The following is a 25,282-nucleotide window of genomic DNA, read 5'->3' on the forward strand; positions in this document are numbered from 1 at the left end:
ACCAGGGTACTGTAACCAAGTCATTCAATCTTCTTAGCTCCTCAATAAATGCCAATTTTTGCTCTTCTGCACTGGGTCCGTACACTGTTGTCACAAGGAATTCCTGGCCCGTTGCCTGCTGCTTCAGCAAGGCCGAGATTGTGTGGGCCGTGGCCCAGGAGGACAATAGTGTGTAACCATTCTTCCATGCAATGATACATCCGCCAGCCGAGCCCATCGCATTCAAATACGCACAGTTTCTCTGAAAATAAGAAGGCAACACCGTAACAACATAGTTGAAATCCAATGTATTTAATTTGGACTCCTGTAAGCATGCTACATCACAACGGGATGATCTAATAACGTTCCGAACTACTAAGCGTTTGTCCAAATTACCCAAACCCCTAACATTCCAAGAGAGTATTTTAAATTTTGTAAGATTCATTTAATATAAAAACACCCCTTAATCCTCTTCCTTCCTTCTACAACCCGCTTACTCCCAATCGGAGTTAAGCTCGTCCGCTGAGTCCAGTTCGAAATAAGAAATCCTTTCGCCCTGGTCCTGATCATTAGTGAGATTGTTGAGTTGCTGGGCCCTTCTGTCTCTGTTATCCTCCTCAAGTGCCTGTATGATCTGGGCTGTCTTAAAACCCGAAGTCATTGCTAGGCCTGCTACATGGTCATATTCTACCTGCACTTCAAACAGGCCGTCACTTGTTTTGAGTACCTGGGCCGGCCCACTTCTTCGCTGCGGTTTTCTAGATGATTCTCCTTGGGTTAGCTGTTAGGCCTTCCCATGCTTTCTCTTTTGTCGAACAGACACACGTGGCACCTCCACAGCTTTCTTGGGATCTCGCCTTGGAGGTTGTGCCAAGGCACGTGTTGCTAGGCGAAGAGGGCATATCCCTTCATTTTGGACCGTTGCATTTGGCCTTTCCTCACTCTGAGGCACATCAGAGAAGTTTCCATTCCCTACAACTTTGTCTTGAGTGCTCAGAGAATCATCTTCGTTTATCCGGTTGTCTACGTGTTGCTCTATTATTGCTGGGGGTGTTGATTCCAAGATGCCAGATGGCCCATGTTGCTCTTCATTTGTCTCCTGATCGCCAAGCTGTGCCGTCTGGATATGTGGTGAGTCACCTTGGTCATTTTCATGACCCGCCTCAGTTGCGCACACAACCTCATTACTCATTGGGTCCGGTGTACCCTGATCTGGCGACTGCTCTCTCTGCACGGACAGATTGTCCCTTGCAGCAGACATTCCAGGGCTCTCCGGATCTTGTGTGGCTGTTATTCTTAGAATCTGTACCCCCGCCATGGTTTTTTCCACCTCCTTGGTGCGTACATCGACAAGTCATTCCCTGATTGTCGGCGGAAGTGAGGATAGGTCACGGCCCTTGCAAAGGTCTTGCAAAATACTCTTCGGCAAAGATACCTCCTCCTCAACTTTCGGCGGTGGAGGTCCAAACTTTTCCCTAGGTTTAGCAATTTCCCCGGCTTTGTATAGCGGACTGTGAATCCAGGTTCTTGGCTTTAGTTCCACCTCTAGCTCTCTGCCGCCTACCTTGTATCCTATTTTGTGTGGTATTAGGGCTAAATCTGTTGTTGCCGCTGCTACCGTCCACACAGCCACGTCTCCCGGGGTGGATTGTGGCACTCTACCGAGATATGTGCCAAAGAGGCTAGTAGCTCGTATGACCTCTTTTTCTCTATAGAGGTCAAGGGATACTCCGATGAAATCGACCAGGACTTTGAAGCATGGATTATCAACCACTGCATCCTCTAAGGGGCTCCATCGGGAGAAAGAGAATCCTTCTTCCCAAACTGATCTTGGAACCGCCTTGATGAAGGTCTCTGCTGCCAAGTCGTGTGGCAACAGAATGATGTACCTAGACCTTGTCATGATGCCAATGGAGAGCTCATTTGCTCGGACCAGACCCGTTTTCTCTGCATAGTGAGCTACATCCTCTATGGAGAGGTCGACTTCCAATTCCGGGTTGTACATGACTACCGCTCCCTCCAACTTGGCAACCTCCTCATGGTATTGGGCGTCTCTGTTAACAAAACAGAGCAGCTTAGCGGGCCTTCCATCCGGGAAATGTTTCCGGGGAGCATTGAGTAGGTCCTGGAAGTCTGGTTCAGCCTTGGCCGGTGACGGTGGCTGTTGAGGAGGTGATATGACATATGACTGGATGCTAAGACTGCACTTGGAGCCTATGTGACCTTCCCCCCAACACTTGCCTCACCTCTTGGGGTTCCTGCACTTGGCTGCCGTGTGCCCTGCTCGGCAGCATCGGAAGCACCTTCCCTTCCACTCCGGGAAGTGAGAGGAGGGAGGAAAACGAAGGCGTGATGGACTGTGTGGGGAGACATAGTAGGAAGCACTGGTTGGTGTTCGGGGAGAGGAGGGGTTTGAAGTTTGTGGAGAGGGGTTTTGGTTGGTCCTTGGGTTGGTGGTGGGGGGTGTGTTGCGTCTGAGAATCTCTGCATAGGACGGCTGAGTGTGATAGGGGATGAAGGAGTTGGTTAAGGCTGGTGGAGAGGATGGCTGACTGTTGGTGGAGTGTTTCCGGTAGGTGACGGTTTGCCATTCGCCTTCTTTTGCCTGCTTTTGCCTTGGTGCTCCATGGGACGCCATCTCCGAGAGAACAGCTACTCGCCGGAGCCCAATATATAATGTTGTTGGATCGATGGATTAAGGAGTGAGTATTCCCCTATTGTTCGAAGTCTATTTGGAATGTAGGGGGTCAGTTTCGAGATTCATGCCATATTAAAATGGACAAACTCAGATCTCATTGTACACGGTCAGATATTGCACTGGATCTGAGATATTTTATTTTGCCAATTTTCACCATTTTTTTTTTTGAACTCTTCAAATTAATGTAATTTTAATTCTAATTATATAGATTTGTGTATTTTTGAAAGAAGAACAAGAAAAGCTTCAGATCTACAAGTTTTGTTCGGTATGTGTTTAATTATTTTATTTTTAATAAATAATCTGAAATTATGAATACATAGTTAGAATAAATAGTTTATGTAGTAATTTATTTGCATGTAATATAAATAAATGGTTAATGTGTATTTTTTTTTAGTAGTATAAATTATTCTGTAGTTTGTAGTGTAAAAAAATGATTTATGTTGTAATTGTAGTATAAAAATTGATTTATGTAGTAATTTATTTGCAATTAGTATAACAAAATAGTTTATGTGTATAGTTGTATGAATGGTTTATGTAGCAATTGTAGTATAAATAAATGGTTTATGTAGTAATTTATTTGCATGCACTAATTTATTTGTATGTAATTTGCATGTAGTATAAATAAATGGTTCATGTAGTAATTGTAGTATAAATGATTTTTTTAGTAATTTGTAGTAATTCATATTTATTTTTCTAGTGTAATTTAAGTTTATATAGCGTAACTATTAATTGTATAATTATTTAGCGTACATGCATGTTGTTGAATGATTTATTTTTTGAGTATAATTTAGATTTTTTTAGTGTAATTGTAGAATAATGTAAAGTCTTGAAAAGGAAAAAGTGAAAAGGAAAAAAGTGAACCGCTACATAGTCTGCCGCACCGACAACTAAGAAAAAGTGAGAAATTGGTAAAACCGGAGGAACCTCCCGGTCTTGAGGAAAGGAAATTGGTGAGACCGGAGGAGCCTCCCGGTCTTTGTGGTTTTTAAAAAAAAAAATCAATCATGCTGGATTAGTAAAAATCATTTTCTTAATTATGGTTTATCAAAAAAATTCCAATTTTGCATTTTGTAAATCAAATTTTTTTTTCCATTTTCGTGTTTTTCTTCCGAGTTGGGTTTATGTCCGAACCCATTTGGACAGGAGTTCAGTCCAAAGCGTTTCTAAACCGCTAGATCATATCTCATCATAACTGATTAAATTAATGGTAACTAATTTAAGTTTTTCTCCGTTTAGATCATATTTTCCGTTAAACAAATAATATATGGAAATGACGTCCTTTCTTTTTTATCTCGGTTAGTCAAGAAAGGAAACCATTTTTCTTTCCACGGTTGAAATTAAATCGAAGAATCAACGAGTGTGAATATTTCTTCCACTGTCAATTTTTTCTCCAATGAGTTTTATGCAAATTATCCGTATAGGGTCTTAAAAATTACACTTCATCAAAATCCTAATAAAACTTTGAAGCAATAGTCAATGCTATATTCTTGAATCGAGGAGACCATTTCAAGATATATCATAGCTGGCGAGTGGCAAATAATGAGCTTGCTCTCCCTTTGACAAACCAGATATCATTATCATGCTCAATGTTGCTGAATTTTTACAATATTAAAGCGACTTCGAGGTAATATGATAATCTTCTACCGAGAGTTAGTTTATTTTTGCCATGGTTCCCAATTGATCCAGAATTGGCGTTGATCAATCACTGAAGGAGAGGATCTCAAGTGCTTGAAATCAAAATAAAACTGATATCCTTTCCTTCTCCATTATTTGGGAATACATTGACGAGAAAAAATAGACCTGGAAATCGAAAAAACCATACACGGTCAGTTTGATTTCTTTGTAGGATTGTTTAATTATTTGGACCGGTCAAAACATGTTTGCCAAGTGGTTTCATTAACCCGCCTCCGCAGAGGCCGTGTCGAGCAGAGCCTTCTACGTGGCATCCTGCTGCTAGCCATTGATAGGAGAGGGTTTCTCTAGTGGAGGCACCAGTCGGCCTAGTTGAGAGAATAATGATGGATTTTATGAGGACAAATGAGATAGAGCGGTGCTCTCCTTTTAGAAAGGATGGAACTGATTTTGCAATGGAGGCACGAAACAGAGTAAAATAGTTTTTCTAAGAAAAAAGAAAGAAGAATCGTGCTTTTTTTTTCCTTAACGGAGAGAGACTAGCGTTGTTAGCATTAATTGAATCAGTTCTGATGAGATATAATCTAGCGGCTTAGAAACACTTTGGACTGAACTCCTGTCCAAATGCCTTCGGACAGAAACCCAACCCTTTTCTTCCACTGTTTTTGTTCATGCAAGTACGGACGTACCGATCGAACGTATGGACGTACCAACGAACGTGATAATTGAATTTTTTTCATAAACCATAATTAAAAAATGGATTCTTAGGGAACCAATATGATTACAACTTTTTTTTCAAAAACCATAAGAACCGTGGGAACGTCACGGTCTGGCATTTTTTTTTTCCAGACCGTGTGCTTCTCACGGTCTTGCGAATTTTTGTTTTTTTTTTTTTGATTTGTCCACACTTGCACGAAAATTGCCACAGAAGATCCGAAATGAAATTCAAGACCGTGTGCATCCAACGGTCTTAGGAATTGGATTCTCAAGACCGTGTGCATCCCACGGTCCAACCAAATTGAAATCAAGACCGTGGGAACAGTCCGGTCTTTGTGGTAACGGTCCGGTTTAAATGATATCTCAAGACCGTGGGAACCCCACGGCCCGGTCCCCATTTGTTTTTTTGGCACGGTTACCTCTTGCTTCTTCCTCGTCGAGTTAGTGCATCTCCATTTTTTTCATCTTCTCTCTTTTTTCTTTCTTCCTTTCTTCAGCTAATTTTTTTTTTTGTACTCTCATAATTAGTGTGTTTATTTTTTTGTAATTAAGTAAGTTTGTATATTTTTGAAAGAGGAACAAAAAGAGCCGAATTTTTTATTAATATCCAAATTTAATATTAAATTTCAAAAAATAACCGGGTCAGTAACGTTTTTCGAAATGTACCCTTTCCGGAAAAAAATTTTCCGGAAACAGAGGCTGTTTCCGGAAAATTTTTTTACGGAAACGGTAGCTACTTCCGGAAATAGGATTTTTTTTTTTTTTTTTTTTTTTTTTTCCGTAAAAATTTTATACGGAAATAGGAATTTTTTTTTTTTTTTTTTTTTTTTTTTTAGGAATTTTTTTTTTCCGAAAATTTTTTTTATAGGAATTTTTTTTTATTTTTCAGTTTTTATTTATAATTTATTTATTTTTTGTATTTAAGTATTACAAATATTTAATATAGTTTTTTAAAAAATAGATGGAATACTATATAATTTGATTTATTCGAAGGACTGCTACAAATAATCCGGATCAACATTTTTCATGCCGGATTTTTTATGACCGTAAAAAAAAAAAATATAATATAATATATGCATATGTATATGTATATGTATAGGTATATATAATATAATATATATGTTAAAATGTGCTTGCATATCAAATTTTATATTTTTTTGAATTTTTTTACTATTTATTAAGTATTTAACAAAATCGCTATCTATATTCAGACCATTGAATTTTTGTACCCATCTTAATAAATAGTAAAAAAAATTAGAAAAATGTAAAATTTGATCTGCAAGCACATTTTAAAATATCCATCATGTTGAACGGTTTGGATCGACTGTTTGGACTTTGAAAACTTTGAAAATACCGATCGTTGAATGCCTACCGTTGAACGAAAAATTCAACTGAATTTTTGAGGCACTAAACGAGGGTTCCAACACCTCATATTTTTTATACCTCATCATACCTCATATTTTATATCTTCATTTTCATATATATTATATTATATATACATATATATACATATATTATATTATATATACATATACATATGCATATATTATATTATATTATTTTTTTTTACGGCCGTAAAAAATCCGGCATGAAAAATGTTGATCCGGATTATTTGTAGCAGTCCTTCGAATAAATCAAATTGTATAGTATTCCATCTATTTTTTAAAAAACTATATTAAATATTTGTAATACTTAAATACAAAAAATAAATAAATTATAAATAAAAACTGAAAAAAAAAAAAAAATTCCTATAAAAAAAATTTTCGGAAAAAAAAAAAAAAAAAAAAAAAAAAATTCCTATTTCCATATAAAATGTTTACGGAAAAAAAGAAAAAAAAAAAAAAAAAAAATCCTATTTCCGGAAAATTTTTTTCCGGAAGTAGCTACCGTTTCCGTAAAAAAATTTTCCGGAAACAGCCTCTGTTTCCGGAAAAAAATTTTCCGGAAAGGGTACATTTCGAAAAACGTTACTGACCCGGTTATTTTTTGAAATTTAATATTAAATTTGGATATTAATAAAAAATTCGGCAAAAAGAGCTTCAGATCTACAAATTTCGTTAGGTATGTATTTGATTCTTTTATTTTTGATAAATAATCTGCAATTATGAATAAATGAGTAGAATAAATTGTTTATGTAGTATATTTGGTTTATGTAGTAATTGTAGTATAAATAAATGGTTTATGTATAATTTTTTCTTTTTTGTAGTATAAATAGTTTATGTGTATTTTTTTTATTAGTATAAATGGTTTATGTTGTAATTGTAGTATAAAAAAATAGTTTATGTAGTAATTTATTTGCATGTAGGTTTTTTTAGTATGCATGTAGTAATTGTTGGATGATTAATTTATTTGCACATTTTATGTAGATGCATGGTTTATGTACATGTAGTTTTTTTAGTGTATATGCATGTAGATTTTTTTAGTGTAGATGAATGTAGTAATTTTTGGATTATTTATTTATGGTTTATGTAGTAATTGTAGTATAAATAAATGGTTTATGTATAATTTTTTCTTTTTGTAGTATAAGTAATTGTAGTAAGTTTATTTTTTCAATGACGATCATATTTTAGGTTGTAAAATTGAAAATGATATCGATTATTGATTGTGAATTTTTTTTTGTTCAGATAATGTCTCAAGTGATAATAAATGTTTATTATGGATGTGAAATTTCAGACGCACCGACCTGTACATTTCCTGTTACTAATTCAACCAGTCTTCATGAGCTAAGAAAACATATATATGTTATCATTCATTTGCTCCCTAGTCAGTTCGATCTAACAATCAAGGCTCGTTTGAACACGGCACCACCTGGCTCAGCAGAAAAATACCAGTTATTTAGAGTAGACGAGGAAACGATATGGCACATGATGCTTGAATATGCCACTCCGGTACTGAATTTTAAACTTCTTGATTTAGTAGTTGAGTCAGTACCAGTTGATAGTCATACCAATTATGACCCATATCCGGGTAGTGTACCTGGAAGTAGTAGAGACACAACGGTGTCTGATTCACTCATATATTGTGATGACCCACCCGAAATACCGATAGTGGATGATTTGGTAACTCGTTTTAACGAGATGAATAATAATACTAGCTCAGACACAAACTCTAGCTCAGACACAACCTCTGACCTTGGTGGCTCAGCTGCCGGGGAAGATGATATGGCTGAAATGGAGGATCAAATTAGAATGCAAGATGTAATGAACGAGTGGGTAAATTCTATTCCCTTTATTTATCGAGGATTGCAGCATCCTTTTCAGGCATTTAATGACGATGTGCCGATGCCGTACAAGGATGAAGCATTTTTTGGTTATCCACCCAGAATTGACGGTCAATTTTCAGAGGGACAAATGTTTGACTCCAAAGCCGATCTTAAATCCCAGTTTGGTGCATTTGCCCTAGATAATAACTTAGAATTACAACAACAATATACCAATCGTACTGGTTATGTAGTTGTATGTAGAGCAGAGGGGTGTCCATGGAGGGTGTACGCAAAAACGACTGAGACGGGAAATTGGACAATTGCAACAAACCGAGACGAGCACAATTGTTACAGTATTGCTTGTAAAGTAGACAGTCGTCAGCTGACTGCCAGGATGATTGCAGATATAATCAAACCTGGTTTGAAGGAGGACCTGGAGATGTCAATTAAAGCATGTCGATTTGCAGTTAGAAATATATACAAAATGGTTGAGCCTTCATACAACAAAATTTTAAATTAGCAGCAAAAAATATTGTACCGGTAACAGATAAGCCCCACAAACAGCTGACATCTTCCAATGTCACCGTGCACTCCCCTACCGGAAGATGAAAACTATTTGTCTCGGGCCTCCACCTCTCCACGAGAGCAGTGATCAACTCTCTATCAACTTGGCAGTGGTGGACTTCGACCATCTGATACAATCCTAAATTCTTCAAACCTTCTTTCATAGTTTCATGGTAGTCAATGTGCATTTGCAAAGCTCCAGGAAGCAATGCATGATCAGGCTGGAACAATAATTTTAATGCAAAAAAAGTTTAACCAAAAATTAAATTTCAATTCAAGAATTTAATAAGTAAATTTAAATCCAAACCAATATTGAACAAACACCTTTACAGATGCCGCATGTGATTGATGTTGTGCATGAGGCAACTGCAATAAAGATTCTTCACTTCCTTGCATTTTTCACTGCAATATAAATAAATACATACAAAAAAAATTAACATTCAATATTGACATGCATAACATGCAAACCCAATCAAATATTCACATTCATTCTATTACTTTACATTATTTATACTACATAAACCATTTATTTATACTACATGCAAATAAATCATGCATGTACATTAACTATGGAAATAAATAAATCATTCAACAATTAGTACATGCAAATAAATAAATCACCCAACAATTACTACATGCATACTCAAAAAAACCTACATGCAAATAAATTCCTACATAAACAATTTATTTATACTATAATTACTACATAAACCACAAATAAATAATCCAAAAATTACTACATTCATCTACACTAAAAAAAACTACATGCATTATGCATCTACACTAAAAAAAATTACATGCATATAAACCATGCATCTACACTAAAAAAAATTACATGCACATAAACCATGCATCTACATAAAACATGCAAATAAATAAATCACCCAACAATTACTACATGCATACTAAAAAACTTACATGCAAATAAATTACTACATAAACCACAAATAAATAATCCAAAAATTACTATATTCATCTACACTAAAAAAAACTACATGCATCATGCATCTACACTAAAAAAAATTACATGCAAATAATTAAATCACCCAACAATTACTACATGCATACTAAAAAACTTACATGCAAATAAATTACTACATAAACCACAAATAAATAATCCAAAAATTACTATATTCATCTACACTAAAAAAAATTACATGCATCATGCATCTACACTAAAAAAAATTACATGCACATAAAACATGCAAATAAATAAATCACCCAACAATTACTACATGCATACTAAAAAAACCTACATGCAAATAAATTACTACATAAACCACAAATAAATAATCCAAAAATTACTACATTAATCTACACTAAAAAAAACTACATGCATCATGCATCTACACTAAAAAAAATTACATGCACATAAAACATGCAAATAGACATATCACCATACAATTACTACATTCATCTACACTAAAAAAAACTACATGCATCTACACTAAAATTATACTTAAACCATTTATTTATACTACAATTACTACATAAACCATTTATACTACATAAACAATCTATTCTACTTATTTATTCATAATTATGAATTATTTATCAAAAATAAAAGAATTAAACACATACCTAACGAAATTTGTAGATCTGAAGCTCTCTTTGTTCCTCTCTCAAAAATATATAAACTTATGTAATTAAAATAAAAATTACTCTAATTATGAGAGTACAAAAAAAAAAAAATCTGATGGAAGAGAGGAAGAAAAAAAATGGAGAAGGGGCGTGGGGGAAGAAAGGCCTCTGTCTTGTGGGGGTTTAAAACTGAAGGCCAGACCGTGGGAAGAACACGGTCTTGAGAATTGAAGGCCGGACCGTGGGATGCACACGGTCTTGAGATTGGAATTGCTAAGACCGTTGGATGCACACGGTCTTGAATTTCATTTCGGATCTTCTGTGGCAATTTTCGTGCAAGTGTGGACAAATAAAAAAAAATATATATTTTTGGCAAGACCGTGAGAAGCACACGGTCTGGAAAAAAAAAATGCCAGACCGTGATGTTCCCACGGTTCTTATGGTTTTTGAAAAAAAAGTTATAATCATATTGGTTCCCTAAGAATCCATTTTTTAATTATGGTTTATGAAAAAAATTCTGATAATTTCATGCATTTAAAGCTCTGTAATCATCATAACCCCTGCGCATTAAATGCCCAACCAACGTAGCCTCATCTACTTTACCTCTGCCTACGGGCTTTTGAATGACCAAAAAAAAAAAAATCAACCCCCCCCCCCCCCCCCCTCTCTTTGTTTTCTATAAATGGACAGACCCAACTCCCGAGATTTCAATCACTTAAGTTCCTACTCCACAGTCAAACGTGCCAGAAACCAGACTCTCATTTTCTTAATATATACTTAGTATACTGGTACTATGAAAATGAAACGCTTGAAACACACATACCTGCCTTTCCTTGCAGTTTTTATTGCTCTCCTTCCTACAATTAGTATAGGTTATGAGACGAGGATCATAGATAAGCCTGAGAGCCAAAATGAACTGAAGCTGCACACGGTGGTGGGCCCCGAGAGCATAGCCTTCGACCCAAAGGGGCACGGGCCATACACCGGGGTCTCTAATGGAAGAATCCTGAAGTGGCAAGGCGAAAAGCTCGGTTGGAGTGATTTTGCCTACAACTCGATGCATCGGTATGTAATCCTTAACATGCGTTTCACAGATTCAGAAGTATTACTAAGACAGTTGTTTTAGCGGGGATGTCGTATTATTAATATGTTGCTTACAAAAAACGTTTCACACATTCATGACCAGAAGTATTATTAACATGTTGTCTTTTGCACATTAAAGTGTAAACTTAAGCTGGCTAATCTGACCAGAATTCGTCGTGACAAACAATTGACCTCTGCATGTCAATAATCCTAGCTATATATCACTGAAGTTAAAGCATTACTACGTCTAAGTATTTTGTGTAATCCAATAATTCTCTGCATTAGTTTCCAACTTCTATCAAAAATAATTAAACTACAGGCCTAAAGGATTCCTCTGACTCAGATATATAACACATCACCTTTTACATATTTGATCTTTCTTCTTTTATATCAGTGACAAAGATTGCATTGAGAACACAAACGAGATGTTGGAGAGCAAGTGCGGCAGAGCTTTAGGTCTACGATTTCATAATGCCACTGGAAATCTCTACATAGCTGACGCCTACCGTGGTTTGCTGTCAGTGGGACCCAAAGGCGGCCTGGTGAAAGTTCTGGCGTCCAAGGCAAGAGGTGTTCCATTTAAATTTCTTAATGGGTTGGATGTGGATCAAGAAACTGGGGAGGTTTATTTCACAGATAGCAGCACCCACATTACCAGAAGGTACGTACGTAGATCAAACTGTGTTTTACTGTTTTATAATTCAACTCTCCCAAAAACATTAAAACCTTGAATCTTTATTGCCTTGACATATATCTAGGTACTCGATCCGAGAATTCAGTCATGCTGTCTCGTGCATGTGGATGTTTTAATTAATAGCAGAATGAGTGCATGTGCATATATATATCATATATATATATGGATGCATTACACAGTTAATGTACGTACGACTCCTTATATGGCTAACCTAAACATGCTTTCATAATTAACTATTGTATACACAGGATAAATGCATGATATGCATACATGTATATCGAATTATCATTAACGACAACGACTATATCATAAATAGGGAAATCTATTAAGTATAAGCCATTTCCACCCCATGCACGGACCAAATCAATCACTAGCAGGTTCTACCCTCTTATTGATCAAATCTGTAGTCAGACTTGATAACATATATATATGCATTCAGAGTATTGAACCTAAACGCATGCATTTAATAGGACAGTCTGGACCCGTGCATTTACTTTTGAACTTTTCTAAACTTCTCATATGTTTATAATTCATCCATAATATGTGATCATGATATTTGATCTTTCTTTGTTCCATCGAAGTAAATAAATAAATAAAAAGTTTAACTAAAATGCTGACAGTTTGATAAGTGGCAGAAGCTGATCATCACTGATCTGATCTTGATCCAAACGCAACGTGACCCGATCGATCGAATATTGCCTTAATAAATTATTCTCATTTTACTTTCAATTTTTCTTTTGTTTGTTCCTTTCTTTAATTAGTCTTTTTTTTTTTGACGAATTGAATTTACCATATGATTTAATTAAAGACTACTTTAGCATATTTTTTTTTTTATGCTAATACAACAACCACAATTGTTTTTAAAGTGGCATGTAGGCACCCAGTAATAAATTTTAATAAATTTCATTAAGAAAAATAAAAATATCATCAGGCCGATATATTAATTAAGATTTGCTTGGTATACTTAAAGAAAAGCCCTCTAGTTAAAAACCTAATATATCAGCAATTTTGTAACCAAGCACGTATCTCTGTCCTTGGTTATAATAATGGTCGGCAATAAGTCACCGCAATATATAATTAATAAGCACCACAAAATTAATATCATAGATGTAATTTTTTAATATATATGACTACAAGAACAGAACAGTATCCGCGAGGGATACTGTCGATATATCGTCGCGGATACTACCGTTGCCAATAGAAAAAACACTTTTATGTCAGTATACCCTCACGAGTAATTAATTTTTACTCTCGCGGATACTAGCTTCTCGTTATTTGACATATGACGTCCACTTGAGAGATTGAAATTTTGCAGCTGGTAAGAGTAATTACATGATCAAAAGAGTAGGGGCTATCATAGGTTCGTTAGTTAGTATCGGTCAAATTTCCATTTTTTTTTTTCGAATAACAGTTAACTAAATCGATCCCAGTATCTTTTTTTTTTTTTTTTATGGTTACAGGCAAGGTGCCTATAACAGGTATATTGATAAAAGAAAGTGTTTAGTTACAAAAATTTTAGAATAAATACTAAATCCACCGAACTCTCCTATACAATGTTGGATATAGTAAAAATGATTATCACTAAAAAATTCAGAAAAGATATTAAGGTAATAATTAAGTAATAAAATAAGCTCATGCCTAACACATACTACTCCACAACTATATCTCTAAGGCCGTTTTGCCTATGAGTCGACAAACCGCCCTCCGCTTATTCGAAAACACTCTCCTGTTCCTTTCTCTCCACAGTGCCCAGGCATCTGCTTTCCATATAATTTCCACTTTAGTCGCTGTGATTGCGACATCGCCCAACCCACAATCAACCATACTTGCTGTACTATGTTCTGAACCCCTTGCCAACCATCCCAGTATCGAGTGCACAAAACTAACTCGATCAGCCGGGACAGCAAGCATTTAATGGAACAGAGTGGAATGTTGACATATTACTTGTAAACGGAGGACCACATTGAACTTTGACTAGGCTGCAGCTAACATTTATTTATTCATACATTAAATTATTTGAAAGCAACCTGCAGCATTTATATTTGTAAATGTGTAGAGATATATAGTTCCGGGTAAATTCCTGCAGGTTCAATTATTAATTAATTCATAGACGTAAAGCCTCGCATTCATAAATGGCAACAGTAATTTATCTTAACTGGTAGACGGAAAATAGCTAGGCTTTATGGAATAGCAAATTAAATAATGACCTTCTATATGCGTATTATAACTGTTGATTTCTAATTAAATTAAACATTCGAGTGTATCAATAAACAATATAAAAACACAGAATACATGAACTAATACATGCAGGGAATATTTGCAAGATTGATCATGATTCATCATTCATGCATGAGATTTGCAAGTTTCATACTGATTATTTATCTGTGTTTTCCTCCAACCTTGATCACCATTGAAAAATTATACATGCAGGGAATATTTTATGGTGGTTCTTACCAATGACACAACTGGGCGGCTGATGAAATACAACGCGCGATCAAAAAGACTCACTGTGCTAAAAGGCCATCTAACATACCCTAACGGTGTAACAATGAGCCATGACAACAGTCACTTGCTCGTTTCCTTCACCACCTCGTGCCAAATCCACAAGTACTGGATCAGGGGCCCAAAAACCGGCAAGTTCGAGCTCTTTGTCGATCTTCCCGGTTACCCAGATAACATAACCAGGGATCCTAGAGGGGGATACTGGGTTGCCATGAGCCAACTTAAGATTGATGACCCTGCTGGTGCAGCCCCTGAGCACCCGGTAGCGTTTAGGTTGAATCAAGACGGAAAGATTATAGAGGCCTTGAATGGCGACCTCACAACTTCCATTAGTGAGGTCCATGAGAGAGAAGGCTCTCTCTGGATTGGCTCTTCGACTAATGATTACGTGGGGGTGTACAGTACATAGTTTTGAATATTTCAAGCTTTTGTATTAATGGATATGGATGCGGGCGTCCGGAAACAGATCAGTCTCTTAAATGTATTTATTACTTGGTAGTAGTAAATATGGTGCTTAAATGAATCTGCAGAAGTTTGACAGTTGAATTGAGTTTTTAATAACATTTAATGCCAAGCTCCTGTTCATCTACTGATACGATAGTAGAGGAGTTTTCCACACAGTACAAATAGTAAACCAGAACTATAGAAGGTGCAGAGTTCAACCACAAACTGGCTAAAGTAAACGAACTTACCGCAAACTCAAAACTCAAACTCAATTGTTATTCGGAGAATGTACAAATTGCCCTTCATTTTCAAACCAACAAACAAAATACCCCTCTTCATAAATTATTAACAAAATGCTCTTGTGAGCTCCACTTCCTCTTCCCTTTTCTCTCTCTCTCACTTCTCCCCATTTACTCTCCATCATTTTTTTATTTAAAATGGAGGGTTATGCAACATACCAACAAATATAAAACACATTTCATTGTTGCATAATATGTTGTGTTTTATTTAAGAAACCAATCTCCTTATGCAATTTTTTATTTCAAATGGAAGATTATACAATAGACCATAAAATATAAAACACATCAAGATTGGTTTATTATTTAATGTTGGTGATTAAATTGCTTTCAATATAAAAATTGGAATAATTTTTTTTATTATTATGTTATTAATATTTTCTACTAGATCCATGAAATCTGTAGTAAATATTATTTTCTTAATATTTTGTACTTTATCTATAAAGTTTGTAGGATGTAGCAGATATTTATTAATTTTTTTTGTTGCTGATTAAATTGCATTGAGATTGTTTCATGATGTGTTAAATTAGCTCCATGACATGAATTAAAATGAATGACACCCCCATACATTCTTTGTACCAGTTTGAAATGTTCAGTAGGAAAAAAAATATTTTACCAGAAACGACAATTGAAATTTAAATAGTTGAATTTAACATAACAACAGTAGTTAAAAGGATGATTAAAAACATTATAAATAATGATATAAAACGCATCTGTTCCTATTCTGTACGCAAGCTTGAAAAATGATATAACAAAAATAATAAACTAATCTTGATGCGATGAAGTACAAAATTTGGGACAAAAAAAATCATATTTGCTACAAAAATAATAAACTAATTTAACATCATGAAATAATCTCAATGCAATTTAATCAGCAACAAAAAAAAAAAAATATCTGCTACATCCTACAAACTTTATGGATAAAGTACAAAATATTAAGAAAATAATATTCGCTACAGACTTCGTGAATCTAGTAGAAAATATTAATAACATAATAATAAATAATTTTATTACAATTTTTAAATTGAAAGCAATTTAATGACCAACATTAAATAATAAACCAATCTTGATGCATTTTATATTTTATGATCTGTTGTATAATCCTCCATTTGAAATAAAAAAAACTGCATAAAGAGATTGGTTTATTAAATAAAACACGACAAATTATGCAACAAGTAAATGTGTTTATATTTGTTGGTATGTTGCATAACCCTCCATTTTAAATAAAAAATGATGGAGAGTAAATGAGGAGAAATGAGAGGGAGAGAAAAGGGAAGAGAAAGTGGAGCCCACAAGGGCATTTTGTTAATAATTTATGAAGAGGGGTACTTTGTTTGTTGGTTTGAAAATGAAAGGCAATTTGTACATTCTCCCTTGTTATTCTAGCACAATAAATGTAAAAATATTATTTCAATATATGCCATCATAATAAATTATGAGGAGGGTTCCAATACCCCATACATTTCATACCTTATCATATTTTATATCTTCATTTTCAAAATTCAAACCGTCAATCCGAACCACTCAACATGATATCTATATTAAAATATGTTTAGTGATAAAATTTTAAAATTTTTAGTTTTTTTTTTTTTACTATTTTTTAAGATGAATAGAAAATCACTGTTTTTGAACGGTCTAGAAACAGTGATTTTGTATCCATCTTAAAAAATAGTAAAAGAAATTCAAAAATTATAAAATTTTATCTCTAAGTATATTTTAGCATAGATATTATATTGAGCAGTTCGGATCGACAATTTAGACTTTGAAAATAAAGATATGAAATATGAGTATGATGAGGTATGGAAAACATGAGGTATTGGAACCATCCTCGTAATTAAATTATAGATAGAGAGGCATGCATGCAATTTTTTTTAGGCTTGGCCGAAATTGATAAAATTTAGAAGACTTGTTGAAGAAAACCCATCGTTTCTGAACCCATTTATGATGTTCCTAGATACTTAATAGTATAGATAAATACCGAATTTTGAGTAAATTAATTCGATTATTTGACAGGTGGTTTCTCCTGAAAGGCATATATATATATTGGGTTATTCAAAACTGAATTGGACCCGATATATAAAGGGTCATTCATGGTTATCTTTAGCGGAACCGAGGAAATATATATTGGGTTAATCAAAACTGAATTGGCTTCTGTTAGTCTCTCGTCACTGGTACCAATAGATGCCATTGTGTTCATATGTACCGGTACTAGTTTTAAACTTTGAAAAAGCTTCATAAAAAAAATGAACTTAATTTGAAAAGGGCCTCTTTTGATAAATTTAAATGAAGGGATACTATTGGGCCATAAGAATAGTATATGAACCTCAATCTCCTACTGGACCGAAAATTGAAAATGCTTTGAATGGTGACTTCAGGGGTTAGGTGTGCCTGAAATTGAAATTAAATTAGAAATGCGATTTGGGCAGCAACTTCAAAAACCTTTACGCATGGGCCGAGATTATGGAACAGATGGTGGATAAATTAAGTAGCGTGTGTTGTGCTCATAAAAAAAAAAAAATTGGTGAACATAATTTCAAAATATTGTAGATTTGATTTTAAATGAGAAATTCAAATAGTTGAAATCGATATTTTTACGAGTCATGCGTGTAATGCAAAATTTTAAAATTCATTTAGTGCAAAGGTAAGCGGTCACAAAAATAATAAAAAATAAATGCATTAAAATAATTTATTAACTTTTATTTCTTTTACCACTTAACTTTATACTAAATAAATTTGAAAATTTTCAAAATTTTGTATATATATACACATTACTTGTGAAGTTGAGTAGTTAAATCGATTCCAATAATTTAATTTTATTGTTTAAAATCAATATCATAGATTTTAGAATTATGCTTTTCAATCCCTCTTGATGATCATAGTACATGATAGATGTACTCTTATGTTTATTATGTAAGTTGCAAACTTTAGGTTAGTATTTTTGAATCAACTATTAATGAGGCTGGCTTAACATTAATGTCATTTGAACTTATGTGACACCAACTCCAAAACTTATTGAATTAACTTCAAACGGTGAATCCAAACCGTTCAAACCGATCTACTTCATTAGTTGTGTGTTTACAAGTAAAATTTTTAATTTTTCAAATTTATTTAGTATCAAATCAAGCGGTCAAATGTGTGAGTTTTTAAGTTAATTTTAATACATTCATTTTTTTTAATATTTTTACCACTTGATTTGATACTAAACCCATATCCGTATCCGTGTTTTTTTTTGGATACGGATATGGATCAGATATTAATCGGATACGGATACGAATCGGATATGAATCGGATATTTTCGGATACGAATACGAATACGGATATAATTCGGATTTCTAATTCAAAATATATATCTAATTAACTTGTTACACCATTACAAAATATAAATCTAATTAATTAAAACTGACCAATATAACCATAACTTTAAATAAAATATACCATTACAAATTTAAATAATTAATCCTTCGGAACTTGAAAATCAAAATTGTTATATTTTATTCTCTGGATCAAAGCAAACATGGTTTCCAGTTCCAACTAAATTTATCAAAAAAAAAAAGCACATTTTTTTGTCTGGTAGTGGTGCTCCACAAATTGGCTGAAGAATTTGTGAATTTTGAATTCGTGCACAGGTGGCCTCGGTAGGGGTTAAGGTGGACACATATGCACACGTGGTGGAATCATATGGAGAGATGCTTAATGGCCACACAGGAATGGTAACAACAAATCCAAAAGGAAAGTGTAAGAGATTAAACAGCAGGTGGTCCCCACACTGAATCAATGGTCTATGCACTTTTGCCACAGTATCGGAGAAATTGGGAGAGAAAGATATCGAATATCCGAAAAACTAAAACATACGGATTCGGATAATTATTCGTATCCGTATTCGATTTCAAAACTCAAATTGTATCTGAATTCGCAACTATCCGTATCCGAATGTCCGAATCCGCAAAAATCCGGATACGGATTCGGATTTGGACGGATAATATCCGACCCGTTTGCATCCCTAGGAACCAATGTTATTAGAACCGGACCGGACATCAAACCGCTAAAGCTTCGGTTCAATAGTTTAGTGGTCGGACCGGTGGTTCAACCGGTTTAATTACTTGTTTTTTAAAATATACATAACTTATTATCTGAGTGCCAAACTGATTATATGCTTGTACATCTTCTAACAATGAATAATGAGAACATATATGGTTAAATAAAACATACAATTCTAATAAGTTCTAACAAAAAAAAAAAAAAAAACATGTGAAGAAAAAGAAAATAGAAACCCAACAACATAATAATAGATGTTCAATATTCTGATTATCAGTTTAGCATTCACCCATACATAATGCAAAGCATCGAAATAGCACTGGTATTACCATGTTATGCTTCTATGATTTGTTATTGGTTATTTGAGAATTCAATATCATTTTACCCAAATACAAGGCAAGAAGAAAGAAAAAAAAAAATCATGTTCTTTATCACCTAAACAAGCGTAATAATGTAAGCCAAATACATAAAAGTTAGAATTTCAATTATATAATCAATAGAAGCATTTCAACAAATTCTCAAAAAAAAAACATTAAATTAACAATGAACATAATTTTATAAAATCATGTTCTGGTATACTGGTACTAGTCAAAAAATTTCTCACAAATCAAACAAAAGGGAATTAAAACCATTGACCAGAATTTATAAAATAAATAAAAGAATATAATTGCTTTCACATTTTTATCTTTCACAACAACAATGCGTTCAACACAATGTTCTCAAACTGGATCGGTTTTGCCTCTTGTAGCAGCTTTCGGAGAAGAAGGTGCGATAGATCCATTTGCTTCAAGATTCGACATAGTCTCTGCAAAAACAAACAATGAAATGTAAATTACAGCCTTATTTTGCTTTTTCATACGCTAGAGCATGTAGCTGCCAATAAATTCAACTTGGTTGTTCATACGATAAAAAGCCAACTAGCAGTCAAATATATGCTTGTTTTTAGAAAAAGTTGAGAAGTGATCTGATGAATGAGATTACTCGAGAAAAGATGAACTAAAAAAAATAGAGTGTCGTATTTGTTGGTTCAAATAATGAAACCATACACATATCCAATTGCACCTTCCAAGTCTGCACTACTACACATTTCAATCTAACAGATTAGTATGGGATCAACATATTAGGGTAGACAAATGAACCAAGTCATATTTACTCAAAAGCAGCTCTAAATAACAGAACTGATTACATATGGTACTGTTACACAGTTGTACAACGAAAATCAGCTGACACTGATTTCAACATAATGTAAACCATGCACTGGAGATACATTGCTACAAATTTCATGTGAAGTTTTAGAATCAGTATATCAGTGTCTATTTTCTGATTCAAACCTAGTATCCAAATTCTTAAAAGACACTAAAATAGCAAAACTTCTCACAAATTTTTTGGTTGGAGCATTTCATCGAACACCTTAAAGGCAATCATTTATTCAATACAATCATCTTAAAAATTCAAGCTTTTCAAGTGCATGGACTACAAATCTGAATTAAATGATCAAATGAGAATACTTACAGTATCAAGTTCTTGTATGATTTCGTTTGAAGCTTATGCTTTCAGAAATCAGAACGTCCTTGAGCGGTTGAGCCTATGTGCAATATACCACAATAAATACCAACATATTGAAGGAAAAAGGAGAGCAAATTTTACATTTCTCTCCATCTCAACGTGTGGAGAAAAGACAGAAAATAGAGAATCTAGCGAAATTGGCAGATTTGCAAAATTATCGCTTCTCCAAGAGGAAGATATAAGATATATCCAATTTTGATTTGAACCGTGGTTTAACCCGGTTTTCTCTAGCGAATTTTTAACATAAACCGGCCGATAAAACCACCTTTAACCGATACAACAGCAGAAGCGGTAATTGAAAGGAACCGAACCGGACAGGTGACCGGTTCCGGTTTTTTCCGGCCGAACCGGCCGAACCGGCCGGTCCGGCCCGGTCCGGTTCTGATAACACTGCTAGGAACATTTGGGGTTTTGATTGGGGACCATTATTTACGTAAATATTTTTTTTATCTCATAGGTATAAATACTTACGAATTATTTGAGAGAAAATTCGAGAGATCTATTCGCTTCGAAATTCTGTTATGAGGGAGTTGGAGCCAATGTGGCAATTAATAATAGTGTATTAGTGTTATTAGGGGTGAAAACGGAGCCGGATTATCCGTTCCGAATCCGCTACGTATCCGTTTTGTTCGGAGCGGATAATTAACGGATTCGAAGTTTTCTGGGCGTATTGGTTCGAACTCTGAACGCAAAAGACTACTCCCGACTCTCCGACATTTACAATAACTTACAGAGCGAAAGAGCTATATACTATACTTATCCACTATCTTTGTCCATTGTGGGACTAACTTTCTCTCCCCATCCGGACTTCAATAAAGCCTGACACGAGCCCACTCAATCCCCTCGTTACAGTCTTATTTTTTTAAATATATGGGCCGAATCCACTGCAAAGCCGTATAACATGTATTGGCCGAATCAATATATGAGCTTATCTCAATGAAATTTTTGTAGATCCGCTACAATCAGGTTGTATGTGTACATGGACAGCTGTAAATATTTTACCATTTCATTAATACAACTGACAGCTACTGTCATCTCTTTCAAAAAAAAAAAAAAAATGTGATTTGGCAATGAGTAGTTGAGTACCGATGTTATATTGATGTTATATTGATTTGGATTTATACGAATCTTAACCTTAACAATCATATATTTTTTGCTTTTTGTTTTCTTAGCAATAGTACAAAATATGTTTTAATTATAATTAATACTTGTATTATATTATACGAGTGGATTATTTGAGTGAATTAGTCATACGATACAATTATCCGACCATTATTCGTTTTATATCCGTATTCGAATCCGTATCCGTGAACTATCCGTTTCATATCCGTATCCGTTTAAGACGGATTTGGTTTTGAATTTAGATATCCGTTTACTATCCGTATCCGTATTCGTATCCGCCCATTATCCGATGGATGCGGATATGGTATCAGCATTATCCGCTCCGTATCCGCTCCGTTTTCACCCCTAAGTGTTATTATTGCTCTATCCAAACATCGAATAGCTCAAAAAATAATGTTATTCTCGGGTTAGTACTATTCTTGCTCCATCCAAAGTTAGAAAGCTTCTTCTTCTTCAAATCTTTCTAGGTTATGCTCTTCTTCTTGTTGAAACTGTAAGAGATTGTGTGAGACAACTATTATGCTTGCTAATTTTTTGTATTTGTAAGACTCTGTTTAATCTAGTAAATTTGTACTGTGTGCTTCTGTGATTTTCTCCCAAAAGAGTTTACATGTAAATCTTGTATTTTTTTTTTCATTTTTTGTAATTACTTGCTTTTTGTTTTGGTTTCTTATGTGACTCTTTTATTTCCCTATTTATTTAAATATTGATATATACACAGAAAGTATTTTAAAAAATTACTTTTAAAAACATTAATTTATGTGGTACAACCTTATTATTTACCTCCTAACAATAATATGTCCCAAGCTAATGCTGGTGGTCCATATATGAGAAAATAAATCTGCTATGATCCTAAAGAGGATTGTAGGGTCCTACGATTCCTAATTCAACCTTTTATTTATTTTGAGATTCGTACATAAAAAATAATTTCTATGGAGATTCGTACAATCAAAAAATAAAAGGTTGGATTTAGAATCGTAGCAGATTTATTTCCCCGTGTATGATGGTGTTTCTAGAAAACCCAGACTGTAGATCAAGACTATTAGAGCCTGTTCGAAAATTATTGTTCACATGAAAAAAAAAAAAATCACTCAGACTAAATTTTTTTTTCCTACATAAACAGTAAAAATCAGTTCAAAACTTTTGCATTCCTATTCCTATAAGCATCCTGAACAGGCCCTTACTTCACTATGACAATAAATATCTATATAATATGTCCAAAAACAGCCAGCTATGACAACCATACTATATGACACTATATGCACCTTAGCCTTACCCTATCTATATTATGTCCAAAAACAGCTATGACAACCATGTACGACTAATAATTTGATAATTTGACACTATATGACAATATATATCTATATTATGTCCAAAAACAGTTATGACAACCATGTAGACACAGTACCAACATTTTTATTAATATCCAACATTAAATAAAAAATATTAAAAATATCCAGATTTTTTGAATTTTGTTAAAAATGTCCAAACCGGCTATTTAATGGTCGGTTACGAATTAAAATGAGAACCGACCATTAAATGACCGGTTAAGAATTTTTTTTAGAAAAAAATATGATTTTTTATTGAAATATTAGAAATACTTTTTATATTTCTTCAAAAATAGATAAAATGCTATATAATTTGATTTATAAGAAAAAAAGGCCACAAATAACCCAAATCAACATTTTTCAAGCCGAATTTTTTGCGGCTGTAAGAAAAATTAAAATATTTATTTTTGTGTTATTGAAAAAAAAAAAAAATTTCAATCTAAGTTATTAATTCCGGTTCAAAAGTCACTTATAAGTAAATACATAAAATATAAAATATTATGATCTTTTTATTTAAAAAAGCCAAAAAGTTTTGTCAGAAAACATGTGATCCTTCAACTTTTTGTAGATTTTTCAAAGAAATTTTTTGTTTTTTTTCAAATATATATAGAAAGATCATTTTCTGTATTTACTTAGAAGTGATTTTTAAACTGAGATCAATAACTCAAATTTAAAATATTTTTTATTTAAGTATTTGAGTTGGCACAACTTTTATGACATAATTTCTTTATTATTTTTCTTGTTTACTAACGGAAATAAGAATGGCGATACCTAAATATAAGCATCAGGATGAATACAAAATATGCGCATTTTTTTTCTTAGGCATAGTTGGAAAAAAAATATCTCAAATTAATTGTTCTGATTTGATTTCTGTCCAATACTGACAAATTAATTTGAATCTATCCCTGAGCTAATTTTAAATTTGTACCTCTTTTCCTCAATACCAGTAATCAGTAAAAAGAAAATTTGAATTTCGAAAATAAATATGATCACTGGTGGGAATTAGTATCCTCTCCTTTAACTCAAAATATAATCTTTTGAGTTAATGCATCTCGATCATCCGATCTGTTTTAAGATTCGTGCAGACTAGATCCATACTAATATTAGAAATTCATTAACTCAAAAGATTCATTAACAGTTGAGATTCATTAACTCAAAAGATTCTCTTTTGAGTTAATGCAAAGGATACGCATTCCACTGGTGGCGGTTCGTCCATCTTTTTACATCACTATGTTAGTTTTTGCATGTAATATTTGAAAGCTAAAGATTTTTGCATATTATATTTGAAAGTGTTTTTTTTTTTTGAAGGTTCGAGGCGTATAGCCAGCTAACGAATATATTGAAAAAAGATGAAAGTGTTAAAGGTTAGAGGCGCATAGCCAGAAAAAAAGATGAAAGTGTTAAAGAGAGAATAAACTCCACGCAGAAGCTTCGAGTAGCTAGATCATTAATTAGGTGATGAAAGTTGCTAGAGAATAAACCCCACAAAGAAGCTTCGGTAGCTAGACCATTAATTACATGATGAATTCCCAACGTCATAGACTCATAGTCGCCTCCGCACATTGTGACTGGCGCCGGAACAATGATTTTCGGGAGAGTAAAAAAATTAAATAGCTAATTGACTGCTAGATAAAAAATAATGTTTTAATGTTATGATTTTTAATTTTCAATTTTATAAATTTTAATCCTAATTATCAATCCAAATTCAAAATTTTATTTCAATTTTAATTCTAATTAAATTTAATTCAAATTACAACTCAGAATTTTAAAAAAAAAAAGGTAAAAAAACTCTAAAGAAGAACAAAGTTGATCCAGAATTGTAGATCTTTATAAAATATC

At 33.7% G+C, this 25,282-nt stretch overlaps 1 protein-coding gene across 1 annotated transcript; it reads left to right on the forward strand.

The window, feature by feature from the left end:
- The first annotated feature begins 11,086 nt into the window (after positions 1-11,086).
- On the forward strand, positions 11,087-15,194 carry LOC144558072 (protein STRICTOSIDINE SYNTHASE-LIKE 10-like). Its single transcript, XM_078306778.1, has 3 exons — positions 11,087-11,438; positions 11,851-12,117; positions 14,581-15,194. Exons 1-3 carry the CDS (start codon positions 11,167-11,169, stop codon positions 15,059-15,061), a joined length of 1,020 nt encoding a protein of 339 aa, XP_078162904.1. The 5' UTR covers positions 11,087-11,166; the 3' UTR covers positions 15,062-15,194.
- The last annotated feature ends 10,088 nt before the right edge of the window (positions 15,195-25,282 follow it).

This window comes from Carex rostrata, chromosome 8 (assembly GCF_964058835.1).
Source record: "Carex rostrata chromosome 8, lpCarRost1.2, whole genome shotgun sequence".
NCBI classification, from domain to species: Eukaryota; Viridiplantae; Streptophyta; class Magnoliopsida; order Poales; family Cyperaceae; genus Carex; species Carex rostrata.

Excerpts from the sequence above, each read along its gene's own strand:
- LOC144558072 (XM_078306778.1), top strand. The coding sequence starts at position 11,167 with ATGAAAATGAAACGCTTGAAACACACATACCTGCCTTTCCTTGCAGTT. Across the intron at positions 11,439-11,850 it reads GCCTACAACTCGATGCATCG|TGACAAAGATTGCATTGAGA; the intron begins GTATGTAATCCT and ends CTTTTATATCAG. Across the intron at positions 12,118-14,580 it reads AGCACCCACATTACCAGAAG|GGAATATTTTATGGTGGTTC; the intron begins GTACGTACGTAG and ends TTATACATGCAG.